The sequence below is a fragment of the Rhinichthys klamathensis genome, unplaced genomic scaffold, assembly GCF_029890125.1.
Source record: "Rhinichthys klamathensis goyatoka isolate OS25496 unplaced genomic scaffold, OSU_Roscu_1.1 h1tg000030l_1, whole genome shotgun sequence".
Lineage (NCBI taxonomy): Eukaryota > Metazoa > Chordata > Actinopteri > Cypriniformes > Leuciscidae > Rhinichthys > Rhinichthys klamathensis.
In genome coordinates this window covers 1,691,519-1,706,928 of record NW_026606580.1, presented here as the reverse complement: position 1 = coordinate 1,706,928, position 15,410 = coordinate 1,691,519, and the positions used below count along the sequence as shown (strand labels likewise).

Sequence of the window (15,410 nt, the reverse complement as noted above, 5' to 3'; positions counted from 1 at the left end):
TTACAGAATGTGTATCTAGTTTTTATTTAATAATATCTAAATGAAATAAGGTCCATGAAAGTCTAAATAAGACCTTTGATCATTCATTTCTTGCTTAATGTCACGCCGAGTTTGAACTTCTCTTGCTCCATTGATGATGCGTGATGATAACGTGCATTACCTCTTTTCTCTGTGGTGACCACTAAAGCCTCCGCTGCCTCTCCCCATCCCTTGCGTGTCTGCGCTCTGATACGGAACACGTACACGGATTCCGGCCTCAGTCCGGTGACGGTATACTGCCGTGCGCTGGAGTTCAAGACGTCAAACGTGGCTGTGTTGCTATTGGTGGAGTTCAGGCGGTATGTGATCTGATAGGCTGGGGAAGGAACCGATTACATCACAGTGATCAGAACAGGACTTTCCTTGCGTGCAATTGAGAGAATGTAACACATTTGGCTTGTTTCTTGATTAGAGGAAACACAAACCATTGAACAAAGGCAAAACCAATGTGATTTCATTTACAATGGGGCCATTCAACACTGAAAGCAATTATGCTTTTTTTTTAAAGAAATAAACACTTCAGCTAAATACTTTTTTATTTAGCAAGGATGCATTAAATTGATCAAAAGTGGCAGTAAAGACATGTATAATGTTACAAAATAATTATATTTCAAATAAATGCTGTTCTTTTGTACTGTGTTCATCAATGAATTCTGTTTTTTTTTTATCACAGTTTCCGCAAAAATATTAAGCAGCATTGATCATGATAAAAAAAAAGTAGCAACCGAGCACCGAATCAGCCTATTAGAAAGATTTATGAAAGATCATGTAACATTCAAGACTGAAGTAATGGGTGAAATAAATATCTTTAAATATATTAAATTAGAAATCTGTAAAATTGTTAAAATATTTCACAATATTACCATTCTTACTGTATTTCTGATCAAATAAATGCAGTTTTGTTGAGCATAAGACTTTCAAAACCATTAAAAAAATCTGAATGGTAATGTAAGTAAGGGTAAATAATTCTCTTTACCTGATAATCTGTGAACGTTTATTTTCACATGTTCATGTACATTTGCATGTGAAGGATCTATTAACCATCACTATTGAAAGTATTCAGGGATGTTTAATGTCATGATGGTAAAAAGAGGACATTCAGAAGACAAACAAGTCAGAAAACAGAAATGCACGCGCACGACACACGTGACAAACAAGCAAACAACATCTTGTACCCAGTATGATCCCGTTGGGCTGGGAAGGTGGCTGCCAGATGAGTCTGACCGAGGTGGTCCGGACTTCAGGGAACAGAATGACGACAGGCGGCCCGGGCACTGGAAAACAAACAGTCTTCTCATACACACACATCTGAGTATATAATAAGGCAGTTATTTATATGTTATGTACTGCCATGCCCACCATCATCAAGGGTTCGCTCCAGGATTGAAGGAGAGCTGGGTCGGCCGTCTCCGATGCGGGTGAAGGCTAGCACCTGGATCTCATACAGAACATACTTCCCCAGTCCGATCAGCTGAACACTATGGCTGGCGTTTCCTTCCACCGTCCAGAACTGTAGTGGAGAGTCTGAATCCTTCTCCTTATATGCCACCTGAAAGTGTAAAAGAGAACGTATAGATCAAAGTTAAAGTGAACAGCTGTGGTCACCATTCACTTTCATTGTACGGGAAAAAACAAAACAGCTTTGGTCATGTGTTATGCACTCAAATGTATTCAAGATGTCGTTTTTGCAGCTTTGTTTCAAAGAATGGTGTTTGTTTGTTTGTTTCACTGGGAATGGCATCTCACAGACCTTGTAGCCCAGGATAAGTCCATTCCGATCAGTTTCGGGAACTTCAAACCAGCGGACCAGAATGCTGCTGGAGGTAGTGGCAAATGCAGAAACATTTGTGGGGCCACAAGAGGGGACTGCATTAAAACAGAGGAAAACAGAAAGATTGGTTAAAGTCAGATGTGGATAAAAGACAGATGTGTTGGTTAAAGTCATCATGAAATCAAAATAGACGATTCTTGGTTTTTTTTATGGAGTATTTCGGTATTTATTATAAATAATTTATCCATGCACATCATAATTTTTTATTTATGTGCCCTCGTAATCTTTAATCAAAATAACTTCCCCTCCCTCTTGCAGCAACATCTGCAATCTGGATGAATATTTTAATGCTATTGATCCCGATCTGAATTCTGACTTGTGATGAAGCCTGAATCATAATCACACCATGTTCGTTTGTTGGCTAGAGGAGAACTGGCCCGACTGAGCCTGGTTTCTTCTTGGTTTCTTTTTTTTTTCCTCCATTCTGTCACCTTTGAGTTTGGGTTCCTTGCCTCTGGCTTGCTTAGTTGGGGACACTTAATATTAAAAAAATATTGATCTGACTGTACTGACGCTGTTGTATGAGAACTGAACTGAGCGATGACATTTTTTTTTTGCAGAACAGCTTTATAGACTTATATATAATTTAATAATTGATGATTTTTACAATGGAACTGAATCAACACTAAACTGACTTCAGCTGAACAACAGCAGAAATGCATCATTTTCCTGTTATCACTGTAACGCTGCTTTGAAACAATCTATATTGTATAAAGCGCTATATAAATAAAGGTGACGACTCATCTCTACTCTTCTCTGATGACGAGGGTGGAACAACCTGTCACTCACACGAGATTGACCAATAGCAAACCACAACCATCTAATCAATTCCTAAAAGACAAAATCAAGTCCTCGCCACACTTTTTTGTTTTGTTTGAGAAGCTGTTTCACTCGTATATACACAATAGAGAAGAAAAGACTATCGCAACTTCCCATTTCATGCCGGAAGTTGCATATATGGATAAATTAGGCTTTCTGAATAAGCCTATGCATTTCAAGTCCTTAATAGGGCTGGAATATGTTCATTGTATATGTGTGTGTGTGTGTGTGTGTGTTTGGGGGGGGGGGGGGGGGGTGTTTACGTACTGATGGCTATACACATATCAAAGGCAGTGAGGTCTGGAAGACACCAGATTTTGACCATTATTGGGGGAGTAACAGAGAATCACTCTGCGGCACAAATCCCCAGACACGGAGTGCACGATTGCGGGAATTTCATTGGCTAAAGAAAAATCAGGGGAGTCATGTGTACAGCCCCATGTGTTACCAATTTCCTCAACACCCACTTATTAATCCCAAACTTGCTTCCCTGAATTCTGGTAACCACGGAGACTGAGCTGAGCAGAAGGAGAGAAGGGGAAAAAGAGGTGGTCCAGAGGAAGTCAGGTTTGCTTCTCTTTCAAGGCACAGAGAGAATGAAAAGAATTGCACGTGTGTGCAGATCTGTGTGCCCAGCCTGTTTTAACAGGAAATCCTGTGCCCACAGACCATATATGATAAATGATTTAAGATATGCATTGAGCTCAACATATGTTATCATTTAAACAATTTTCCATTCCATATTATAAAATGGATAGTTCCATAGATAGTCTGGCTGGATGAGCCATGATTGAAGGCAGAAAATAGTTAATTTATATTTTCACACTTGTGAATGAAGATCAACTGTATACTATATTGATGTACCAATCGTTTAATTATAGAATGACCATTAATCATTACATCAACAACCATAAACCAATCTACAGTTATTGTAATGTGACTTATGACAAAAGTGTATAAAATGTTTTATGCTGTCTTTAGTGAGTTTAAAATAAGTTTAGCAAAATTTGCCATAATTAAACTGAATTATTCATAAAACATTGCATTAAAGACAAAAAATGAACACTTTGCTTTGGTAAGCTCTTGATTACTGAATCTTCTGAAGCCTGGTTTCTCTTTACCGGACTCTCGGGTTCTTCCGCGTACGGGTTGACTCCACGGTCCTGCTCCGATGCCATTGATGGCCTGAACTCTGACCTCATACTCCGTCCACTCCTCCAGGTCCTCGATGGTGAACTCTCTCTCCAAGCGGTCAGCGATGACGTGCAGTAGGGCTTTGGACTGAGCTCCAGTCCTGCTGTACTGCACACGGTAACCCACCGAATCAGGGTTCCCGTTGTACTCCCATTCAGGAAGAGGCTGATGGACGGTCATAAATGAGAGAGTGAGTTTGTGTCTCAGTGCCACATATATGTGTATCGTTTAGATTCCAGATCTAGAACATACCACCCATCTGAGCCAGAGGCTGGTCTCGCTGGCTGTCCGCAGGGTGACATTTGCGGGGGCCATATCAGGAGAAGCCTGCAGAGTCTGGATCTTCCTGGAAGGCTGGCTGGGTGGACTGGTGCCCACTATGTTCACCTGACGCATACGGAACCTGCAAATACAAATAAACATGGCCTTTTATCCATTGACATCCATCTCGGGTGATCCAATCACAAACAGTGTTGTTATTGTTAACTTAAAGTAAAATTAACACTTCAGATTAGGGTTTGATTCTCACTTTTAGACTTTGCCTCAATAAACACTTAATAACTGCTTATTAACAGTTAATAAGGTAGTTGTTAATTTTAGGTATTGTGTATGATTAAGGGATGTAGAATATGGTCATGCAGAATAAAAGTCAGGCATTTATATATGATTTATAAGTACTAATAAACAGCCAATATCCTAGTAATATGCATACTAATAAGCAACTAGTTAATAGTGAGAATTGGAACCTAAACTAAAGTGTTACCAAAAATATTTTCGATAACCGAAATAAAATGTACAATAAAAATATAAAATGAAATATTAAAACTTAAACGAAAAATTAGAATTGTTGCCTAGTCAACTAAAGAAATAAATATATAAAAAAACGCTTAATTTGAAGTACTAAAATGATAGTATATATATATATATAAAAACAAATAAAAATGCCAAAAGCACACGACAAAATTGCTTGAATAATAAAAGTCACCTATAAAAGGTGTAGGGGTTGAGGCCGGAGACCTCCAGAGAGCGAGCATCAGGCTCATTGGCCAGCTGATGGACCATCACCCAATCCTCATTCTCTCCAATGATACCCACCTGAAAGCAGAAGACAATAGAGAGAGATTCATGCAAGTGTTCAGGCAAAGATCAAGTCTAGATTGTGAAAGCATCACCCCCTTAAATAAAGAGTGACCCACCTGGGCCTCCACCTGCCAACGAGAAATTGAAGTCTTGCCATCATATCCTGGCTTGTACTGTAAGGTTACTGATCGAGGGCCGATGTTTGAGATGGCCAAGTTTGTGGGAGGCCCGGGAAGCTCTGTATCGGAAGAGAGAAAAGAGTGTTATAGTGTACAATGCATGAAGTTATTTCGTTTTATTTAATCCAGAATATAATTTTGCAATAAATCCTAAAAAAAATAATAATAATAATAAAAAAAAAAAAATCATAAACCAAATATTAAAAGAATGTAGTGAAGTGTGAAAATGTTTAGCTGTGTTATGGCGCCCTCTTCTGGTAAGATAAGACTTTAAATAAAAATGAAGTAAAACTAAATAAATGACACATTACTCTCATTCAGTGGTTGGCAGTGTTTTTGGCGTTGCTGTTAGTGTGTTGTTGTTTGTTATGGTGATCTGAGTGGTTGCTAAGGTATCTAAGGTGTTCTGAGGTTGCCTGACTATGGCTGTGTGGTTGCTAGGGTGTTCTGGGTGGTTGCTAGGGTGTTTAGAGTTGTAGCACAGGCATTGCAGCATATTTATTAGGTTCAGAGGTGTTTGGGGTGGTTTTACACCACAATAGCAAGCACCACGAAATGTACTTTAATAAGCAACAGTTTCTGTAGTTTTCCCACTGTTAAATGTCTGTGTGAAAGGCAGAAATGAAGGAGAACGGTGGTACAAATCATTCCACACTCACAGCTGTTACCCAGCTTATTATCAGAAGTTGAAATATGCCTCCAATAAAACACTGGGGGGAATGTCATGAAAGCAGCAGGGTCTGTATAACTTAATAAGGGTAACGTGGAGCGGCACTATGAGAGTTCAGGATTCATACATCTTTAAACGTCTACATTTACTCTTGAATGTGTGCAGTTCGTACATGGTTTGAGTCTGGAATCCATAGACCGTCTAATGAAGCAATAAAGGCGAAATGATCTCTGGCCTGGGAGTCGTAACAGTGAACTCCACGCAGTCAGGGAGTCCGTGTGTTTGTGCTGCGTCGATGCAATAACGACAGCTCAGACGTTTAACTTTATAACCCTCTGTAGTCCTTTTAATAGGAGCTCCTAAAACCAGTGGTGGTCTAAAGCTGGTTCAGGGAAAGAGAGGAGTATGTGTGCGTTTTCTTTTCTCCTATTAGCATTCCAGACCTTTTTCCGGTCTGGTTTTAATGTGCAATTTGCCATAACTGTTTTGACTGGTGTGTGCATTCAAGCATTCACTGCTTTACCTGGTGGTACTCCTGAAGAGATTGTTGAAGATGACAGCTGACCCTGACCCTTGGAGGTCATTCCGGCCACCTCAATGGTGTACGTAGTGAGAGCGGTTAGTCCAGTGACTCTGTATTCCAGAGTAACATTAGGCAGGTAGTGTGTAACCCGAGTGTTAGTACGGTTATACTCCTCCCATGATATACGATACCCTAGGAAACAAATATTAAATATAAATATTAGAGATGCACCAATGTATCGGCCAAAAATCAGTATCGGCCGATAAAAGCAAGTGTTTTCACTATCGGCCATCACCCGATTGTTTAAAAACTGCTGATGATCAGGTCCGATTATATCCTGTCATTCAAAAGGGGCGGAAAAATGTGTTCAGACTGCAACTCGAACTGTGTGTGAAGAACATTTTTCTTGTCTTGAATTTAGGGTGAGTTAATTCGACAAAAACACATTAATAGTTAAAAAATAGCAACATAAAATGATTCACCAGTAGTTCAAGCCAGGGTTGCCAGGTCTGCGTTTTTCCCTACATAAAAAACATTATTTGTAGCGCGCCATCCAATAATCGCAAATAGCTTTGTGCTTTGTTCCTTCTGATAAGAAACAGAAGCTTTAAAATTGTTAAAAAAATTATAACTGCTCGCCCAACAATCACATGCAAGTCATTCTGGACAATCTAGCAAACAACATAGAAATCCTGTCTCATACACTTGATATATGATTGGTTCTGAAGAAGTCATCAACGGAGCAAAGAAAAATGATTATTTCTTCAATAAAAATATGTGTTAATAACAGATTAAAATCTCACCAGTCAGAACACCATTCTTCTCATTGGGTTCTCTCCAGCTGACTTTGAGAGAAGTGTCTAGAATCTCAGTGAAGCTCAGGTGACCCACAGCACCAGGAGCTGAAAATACAGGACAGGGATCAGACTGTGAGACCTTCACATGTACAGAATACCTGGAGATGTGAGTGTGGTTTCCATTAAAACATGGTCATAGGTTATCCTGCTTCCAATGGTTGGTATTGAAAGCCCTGGACATCAATAATAACCATGTAAAGCACGGCTTAAAAGCGCGAAAATCCATCGGTTCACTCCTAGCAGAATCAACATTTTAACGTTTTAAGCATGATTAGTGTCTGACCATACATTAAGCCACAATCTTAACTTTCACAACATGGTGTTTAATTTCCTGAATAGTAGCGGTTCTACACTAACCTGGATTTTCCACTGGTTTCAAACACACATATTGTGTTATATTGGTGGATATTACCTGCCATTCATTTTCACTTAAATGTAATGCTTTGACGGTTAGTGACATATACTCCTGAGATCCAAAAGCTAATGCCATCGCAACTTACTGTACCTGTGATGAATTAACAACTGAGGCAGAACCTGATTTCACCAACAACATGTTCCTCGATCAACATCTTTTTTGATCCTGGATCAACATTCCAATCAACCAATCAGATTTGAGGGAAATGTTTACAGTTTTTGTGAAGTATAGTCTTACAACCAGGGTTAGGTGCTTCTACATCAGTGTTATTCACCTATCATTTCCTTCTTCTTTTAGGGATACCTTATGGGTAGGGTTAGGTTTAGGGTAGGGATATGGTTAGGATTACATTTTCAGACAGGAATGTTGTTCAAGGATCAACAAAATATGTTGAGTGAGAACGTGCATGTAGAAACAGCACTCACTGTCTTCATGTGTGCGCAGGCGTCGTGGAGAGCTGCGAGGACCATCTCCAGGTGTGGTGAAGCAGAGCACAGAGGTGAAGTACTCCGAGAACTTCTTCAAGCCGGTGATGTGGCCCACGTGAACGCTGTCCTGGAAGTTCGGCCGAACTGTCACTACCGTCATCTCATCTTCCTTTCCTGGCTCCCATGCTAACAGCTAAAAAGAATGAGGGAATAAGATAAATTATCCAGTTTTAATTTATTTGTACATTTTAGTACAGTGAACTCATTGTCATGTTCAAGAAACCAATTTGAAATGATTCGAGCTTTGTGACATGGTGCATTACCCTGCTGGAAGTAGCCATCAGAGGATGGGTATATGGTGGCCATAAAGGGATGGACATGGTCAGAAACAATGCTCAGGTAGGCCGTGGCATTTAAACGATGCCCAATTGGCACTAAGGGGCCTAAAGTGTGCCAAGAAAACATCCACCACACCATTACACCACCACCACCAGCCTGCACAGTGGTAACAAGGCATGATGGATCCATGTTCTCATTCTGTTTACGCCAAATTCTGACTCTACCATCTGAATGTCTCAACAGAAATTGAGACTCATCAGACCAGGCAACATTTTTCCAGTCTTCAACTATCCAATTTTGGTGTGCTCTTGCAAATTGTAGCCTCTTTTTCCTATTTGTAGTGGAGATGAGTGGTACCCGGTGGGGTCTTCTGCTGTTGTAGCCCATCCGCCTCAAGGTTGTGCGTGTTGTGGCTTCACAAATGCTTTGCTGCATACCTCGGTTGTAACGAGTGGTTATTTCAGTCAAAGTTGCTCTTCTATCAGCTTGAAACAGTCGGTCCATTCTCCTCTGACCTCTAGCATCAACAAGGCATTTTCGCCCACAGGACTGCCGCATACTGGATGTTTTTCCCTTTTCACACCATTCTTAGTAAACCCTAGAAATGGTTGTGCGTGAAAATCCCAGTAACTGAGCAGATTGTGAAATACTCAGACCGGCCCGTCTGGCACCAACAACCATGCCACGTTCAAAATTGCTTAAATCACCTTTCTTTCCCATTCTGACATTCAGTTTGGAGTTCAGGAGATTGTCTTGACCAGGACTAAATGCATTGAAGCAACTGCCATGTGATTGGTTGATTAGATAATTGCATTAATGAGAAATTGAACAGGTGTTCCTAATAATCTTTTAGATGAGTGTATATGCATACATATATGGGTGTGTGTACATATATATATATATATATATATATATATATATATATATATATATATATATATATAGCCTATATATGCCCATACACGGCATCAACTTTTATTTTAGATGTGATTAATCGATTTGACAGCACTAAAAATAATAGTAAAAAAAAAAAAAAAAAATAGTCTAAATGCTGCATCCCCCATAACTGGTCTGCAAGATTGAACTGCCCTTTGGGTTGACACACGTTTTGGGGGTGTGTTTGCACAATTACCTAATTTGGAAATTACCTAATTGTTCAAATAACACCATCAGTGAGCCTGATTCATTCTAAGTGAATTCCCTCTGAGAATGGCTGAATGGTCACAGATTTCCTCTCTTGTCTCAATACTATCGTGGATTATTTGGCATTTCAAAGTTTATAGACACTTGAAACTCTCCTCTGAGGGCACTAAAAAGAGAATGAGAGTTATAAGATTGTTCTCGAATGACTCCACAGAGAGAGAGAAAAAAAAGCCTGCAGACACATATTCCCTCCAATCCCAGCTGTTGTTGTCTGGGACCGAATCTAAACCTAGCTAATAAGCTATTAAGACTAATGTGTCCGGCTGACTGTCTCCATTTTGTAATTGTCCTAAACAATTCTTTCCAGAGACAGTCTGGCTTTAAAGAACTAGAGTGACAGGAGGATCAATTCTGGATCTCTCAGCGAAAATGAAAACAAAGGAACTAGAGCGGTGAGTTTGAAAGAGACCTTTGGCTACCCTTGCATGAAATCTCCTAAACAAACTCTTAAAAAACAAAAAATAAACGCTGAGTTTAATGCATTTTCAGCAGCTCAGGTCTGAGTGCTGATTTATTCTCATTCCTTCAGCGTTTACCTTGTAGCCCTGGTTGATGCCGTTAATGAACTGCGGGTTCGGGGCTGTCCAGGTGAAGCGGATAGTGGTGGAGTTGACGGGCTCTGCTTTCACGTTGCCTGGAGCGATGGTGGGAACTGGTTGACAGGTAAAATGGAATAAGGAAGACAGAGACGGAAACAAATGAGACTTCTTTTTTAGGTAACACATTTCAGCTGCTAAACCCCAGACAAATGATGAGAAAGTATTCAGCTCTGTCTTCACAAATTATAGATGTCAGACAACTAAACAGTAGTGTTTTAAAGGAACAATTACCAAAATATGCCTCATATTGTTCCAAACTCATACACTGTCATTTTTTAAAGGAAAACAAAAGGGGATTGTTTTTAAATAACTGATGTGAAGACTTTAACAACAACAATAACAGTATGCAGGTTTGGAATAATATAATTTACTATAGATATTAGTAAATAATTCATTCTTGGATGAACCATTCCTTTAAACAGCATTACAAAATAACAAATCTGTATATAAATCAATGGGTCACTCAAATAAATAAATTAAACATACAAACAAACAAACATACACTATTGTTCAAAAGTTTGGGGTCTGTAACATTAATGTTTTTGAAAAGTCTCTTATGCTCACCAAGTCTGCATTATCAAATATACAGTAAAAACAATAATATTGTGAAATATCATTAACATTTAAAATAGCTTTTTTTTATTTGAGTATATTTGAAAATGTACTTTATTCTTTTGATGGCAAAGCTGAATTTTCATTTACTCCAGTCTTCAGATCCTTCCCATGATCCTTCAGAAATCACTCTAAAATGCCGATTTTGCTCAAGAAACATTATTATCAATGTGCCGCTTAATATTTCTGTGGAAACTGTGATACTTTTTATCAAAATAACAGCTTTTATTATTATAGAAATATCTTCTAACATTGCATTTCTTTAGTGTTGCTTTTGATCAATTTAATGCCTTCTTGAATAAAAGTATCAGTGTCTTAATTTTTTTTTTTTTTTTTTTATCTCACTGACCACACACTTTTGAACATTAGTGTATGAATGAATGAATCGGATCTAAACCCTCACCTCCCTGGAGTGTCCACTCTGTAACCTTATGGCAGTAAACACCTAGTCCAGCTCCATTATAGGCCGCCACCTCGATTTCATAATTAGTCCAGATGATGAGATCCTCCAGCAGCAGGTTGGTGACATCAGGGTTCGAGATATTTTTATACTGGATATCCACAGGCAGACCGGTCAGGCGATACCTGAGATTAGCAGAGGGCTATATTGTTACTGTCAAGGACAAATGCAAAGATTTTCTGATCTTAACGGACAGAGCTTTGACAGAGGAGAACATTTCCCCGAGATAACGCTCTCTGAAGGGCTCTGATAAGCATCTCTAAAAATATACCTCGTCTCATCTACTCTTCATAATCAGATCTGTCTGTTAGTTTTTGTACCGCAGTACCATATATAAGCAACAGAGGGCGAGAAAGAACCACTCTAGAAATGTCATGCCATTCTGTGCGTTTTCCTTGAGCTGAGCCGAGGACCATATGGGGCGAGCGACCAAGGTTTGCAATATCAAAGACGGCCTTCAGCTTTCCTCAATGATGAACAGGGAAAATATATAAATAAATGAACAAAAAGTCCATTTCACTGTCATCACTGACGGAGGAAAATGCCCTGAAGTGTTCAAAATCCTGGAGTAGCCTTGAAATAATACAATACAATCAAATTTCCCCTCAAACCTGCTGTGGAGAAAGAGAATTTAGACCAGCTGGAAAAGAATCATATTGGCGTTGACTGGGAAAAACAGACAGCAGAAGATTGAGAGTGAAATAAGTGTAAAACAGAGAAAAAACTAAGGGTTTAAGATACAATCAGACCCCAGACATGAGTAAACATGTCTCACCGGATGATGTATCCTCTCAGGATGCCATTTTGGTGGCTTTCTGGTGGTGGCTGCCACTGAATCATGATGGACTGGTTGGTGCGGCCACTGGCAATGACGTTCTGAGGGGGAGCACTGGGTGGCTCTTCTGGAAGAGAGACCCTGAGGAGAGAAGGTAAACATACGTGATTATTTGATTGCTGATGCCGATATCTTAGACGGTTCCTCAAACTCTGGGGTGTGACCCCTATGGGGGACCATAATTATAAAAGGGGGGGGGGCGCGGCAAGGCTAAGGGATAGTGTACTGTCAGCAGATAGTTATGCAAAAGAAACCTCTTCAAGGTGATACAAGAACCCACTACAAAATGATCTGGCTTATTAGGCGGCCACTTGTCAATAATTGAACACAAAATATCAATTTGACATATTTTATTACCTCAATAAGTACCCACTTGAGCAGTCTGTTATCAGTTGTAGTGTATGTTGTCGTGTAATAACAGACCGCTAGATGGCGCGATTGAAGAATCAGGATTGAGTATTGCAGGGAGCTGTGTTAAAATATAAATGAACGATGCATGGTTCTGAACTAAGCGGGAACTTTCTTTTTTTGAGGAAATGCAAAGCAGACGATGAATCTAATCCAAACGTCACAACTACCAGAACAACGTCCAGACGCGAACGGCACATTCTCATCGCATCTTCTGACACTTCCCTCAGAAAAATGTGTCGTCTGATGCTGATAATTAAGAAATGGCAAATATTAGCTGATATATTGGCCTTGACCACTAAATACAAGACACTTGTCTTGTTGTGTTGTCTCACAGTAAACTAAGACCAGGAGCTGCAGATGTTACCAAAGTTCCTTTCAAGGAAAGTTGGTTCACTCGACGACCATCTGCAAAAACGCACATTTCAATAATATTTCAAATCAGCAATTAAATAGAACTGGAATGGTATTGTAAACTATGTTTTTAGGCTAAAATAACAGTAAAAAAAAAAAAAAAAAAATTCCCAGGTTGGTCCAGTCTAGAACTGTCGGGAACACAAAGCGATGACATTGCTGATTGACGATTGGCTCTTTTACTTGGAAGGTGGGACTTATTTTACTCTAAATGCAAATGGTCCGTCAGTGCTATATACAGTCTGCGATGTAATATAGCTGTAAGATGATCTCTCTGTATCTCTCTATTATATAGGCTGGTTTCACCCTGTATATTCTGAATTGGGATTATCGTGGCTAGAAGAGGTTTTTCTCAAACCTCTGGAGAACCAGAGGGATTTGTGTCCGTTCTGATGGGGGCATTTGCTGAATGTCTAATTTAAGTGTTGAAAAGCTTCCTTTACATGCCGAGGGCTTTGATTACACTGATCCTTGGAAGATACACTGACACACATAAACACATCCAGGAGAAATACAGCCGTATACACACAGAGCGTTCAGACAGATAAATCCTGCCATAGACACTGTCCCATGAGAGCACAGGCAATTTTCACATGCTGTGACAGAGTGATAGTGTTACATTTATGGTCAAACAGGGCACAGCTATGATACTAGACGGGCTTTAGGACCCTGTGATCAGCTCACCGGTCAGTCTCCTTGCTGAACTGGCCCTTGCCAACGTCGTTGACGGCACACAGGCGGAACTGGTATGAGCGTGCCGGGATCAACCCGTTGACCGTTACAGCGGTCGACTCTGGCTCAATGTTAGCCAACAGGACCGTCCAAGGAGCGTCTGTGTAGAGCAGATAATGAAGGACACACAATGAACCAAACCAACATTCTTACAAAAAAAAAAAAAAAAGAGGTTTTGCATAGGACAACTTTCTTCAGGTCCTGTATAGCCACTGAAGAGCCTTTCAAGTTCAGTGGTTCTATTTGCTGGTGCTGAAGAAAACCCAGAAGGTGATACGAAGAACACAAAAATACGAAGAAAATAATAATTATAAATAATATATATATAATATATAATATATATAATAATCTTAAACATTATATTAAATATTATTGTGGTTGGTTATTATTTTTACTTCCATTATTATGTTTTAATACATTATTTTGATAAAAAAAAAACACACAATTCAAAAATGATTAGTTACTTATAATAATAATAATAAAAAGAATTATAAAAGGAAAGGAATGTTTATGTATAATAATAGGAATGTTTATGTTATTATGAAAAACAAATAATTTTATTCATATTATTTTATTAATAATAATAATGATTATTATTAGTTGTAGTATTGCTATAATAATAATAAATAGTATTATTATTGGTGCTATAATTATAAATAAATGATGCTGAATCTATGACTATTTTAATAGTAATTATATAATATAAATATAATAACAATAATCATAACAATAAAAACAGCAATAATAATACGTTTTGTTTAGATCATTTTATTAATACTACTGCTACTACTACTAATAAATACTTTCATTGATGTTTGTTATTATTATGACACACACCATAATTGTATTAATATAATAATAAGAATTATTATTATTATTATTGGTGTAATTATAAAAAAATTATGTTGATCATTTAATATTAATAATAACTTACTCTATTTAACATTATTATGACTTTCAGAACATCATTAGTGAAATTCATAACATGGTAACTATATCAATGTCACACAACTTGCCCAAGATTAATGATCCACATGAGGTCTTTACTCACTGTTTTCAGATACTTCCAGAATGTAGTGAATAAGAGGGCTGTTCCCGTCAAAAGGTTTGGCCCACGTGAGGTTTATGGCTCTCTTCTCTGAGGTGCTTAACACTGCGGTGGGGTTCTCAGGGGCATGAGGCAACTGCCTGTGGGTAATATGTTATTTCAGAAGAAGAAAGCGTGAGATAGTCATTACTTTTCAGGGCCATTTAATGAGCACTCCATGAAGCATATCTAATATCTAAAGAGAACAAGTACATAAAAGGGTCATTCTATAAAACGGAGGTCAAGGTGGAATGGACTATTCATGTTACATCTAGTATCTAGTAGTTGACTAGTTTTAACAACATAATTTATAGTAGCATCAAGCTGCACTCACTGTAAATGCGACATATATTATATATATATATATATAAATCCCTTATATCTGACAGGAATAAAAAATGAGTTTAAAAAGAGAATGGCAATGTATGACAGTGGAGAAACGTGGAAATGAATGAATGAGTTTAAAATGACTACAGGATTATCAATCAATAATGAAAGTAAAACAAAAATGAAAAAGACAGGGTTAATCAAAACATGTTTGATGGAAAAAAAAGAGAAATGAGATGAACAGAAAGAAAAAAATGAGAGCAGATAATAACTACTGTGCTATTAAATTAAAAAATGGAGGCAACGACACCCAAAAAAAAGAGACCGAATGAGTGCAGGTGATGAACAGGGATATTGAA

General features: G+C 38.5%; 1 protein-coding gene across 8 annotated transcripts in view; it reads right to left on the bottom strand.

The window, feature by feature from the left end:
* sdk2b (sidekick cell adhesion molecule 2b) overlaps window positions 1-15,410 on the bottom strand; it is a 342,012-nt gene that overhangs the window by 31,186 nt on the left and 295,416 nt on the right. For all 8 annotated transcript variants that reach the window (XM_056245433.1, XM_056245436.1, XM_056245434.1 and 5 more), the window contains exons 14-29: window positions 14,689-14,825; window positions 13,590-13,737; window positions 12,024-12,164; window positions 11,192-11,373; window positions 10,114-10,229; window positions 8,033-8,228; window positions 7,139-7,237; window positions 6,336-6,527; window positions 5,080-5,201; window positions 4,869-4,978; window positions 4,136-4,286; window positions 3,811-4,048; window positions 1,790-1,905; window positions 1,399-1,588; window positions 1,215-1,313; window positions 161-355 (exon numbers count right to left, since the gene is read on the bottom strand). In XM_056245433.1, the coding sequence (XP_056101408.1) occupies window positions 161-355; window positions 1,215-1,313; window positions 1,399-1,588; window positions 1,790-1,905; window positions 3,811-4,048; window positions 4,136-4,286; window positions 4,869-4,978; window positions 5,080-5,201; window positions 6,336-6,527; window positions 7,139-7,237; window positions 8,033-8,228; window positions 10,114-10,229; window positions 11,192-11,373; window positions 12,024-12,164; window positions 13,590-13,737; window positions 14,689-14,825 (2,432 nt within the window). The remainder of the gene's footprint in view (window positions 1-160; window positions 356-1,214; window positions 1,314-1,398; window positions 1,589-1,789; window positions 1,906-3,810; window positions 4,049-4,135; window positions 4,287-4,868; window positions 4,979-5,079; window positions 5,202-6,335; window positions 6,528-7,138; window positions 7,238-8,032; window positions 8,229-10,113; window positions 10,230-11,191; window positions 11,374-12,023; window positions 12,165-13,589; window positions 13,738-14,688; window positions 14,826-15,410) is intronic.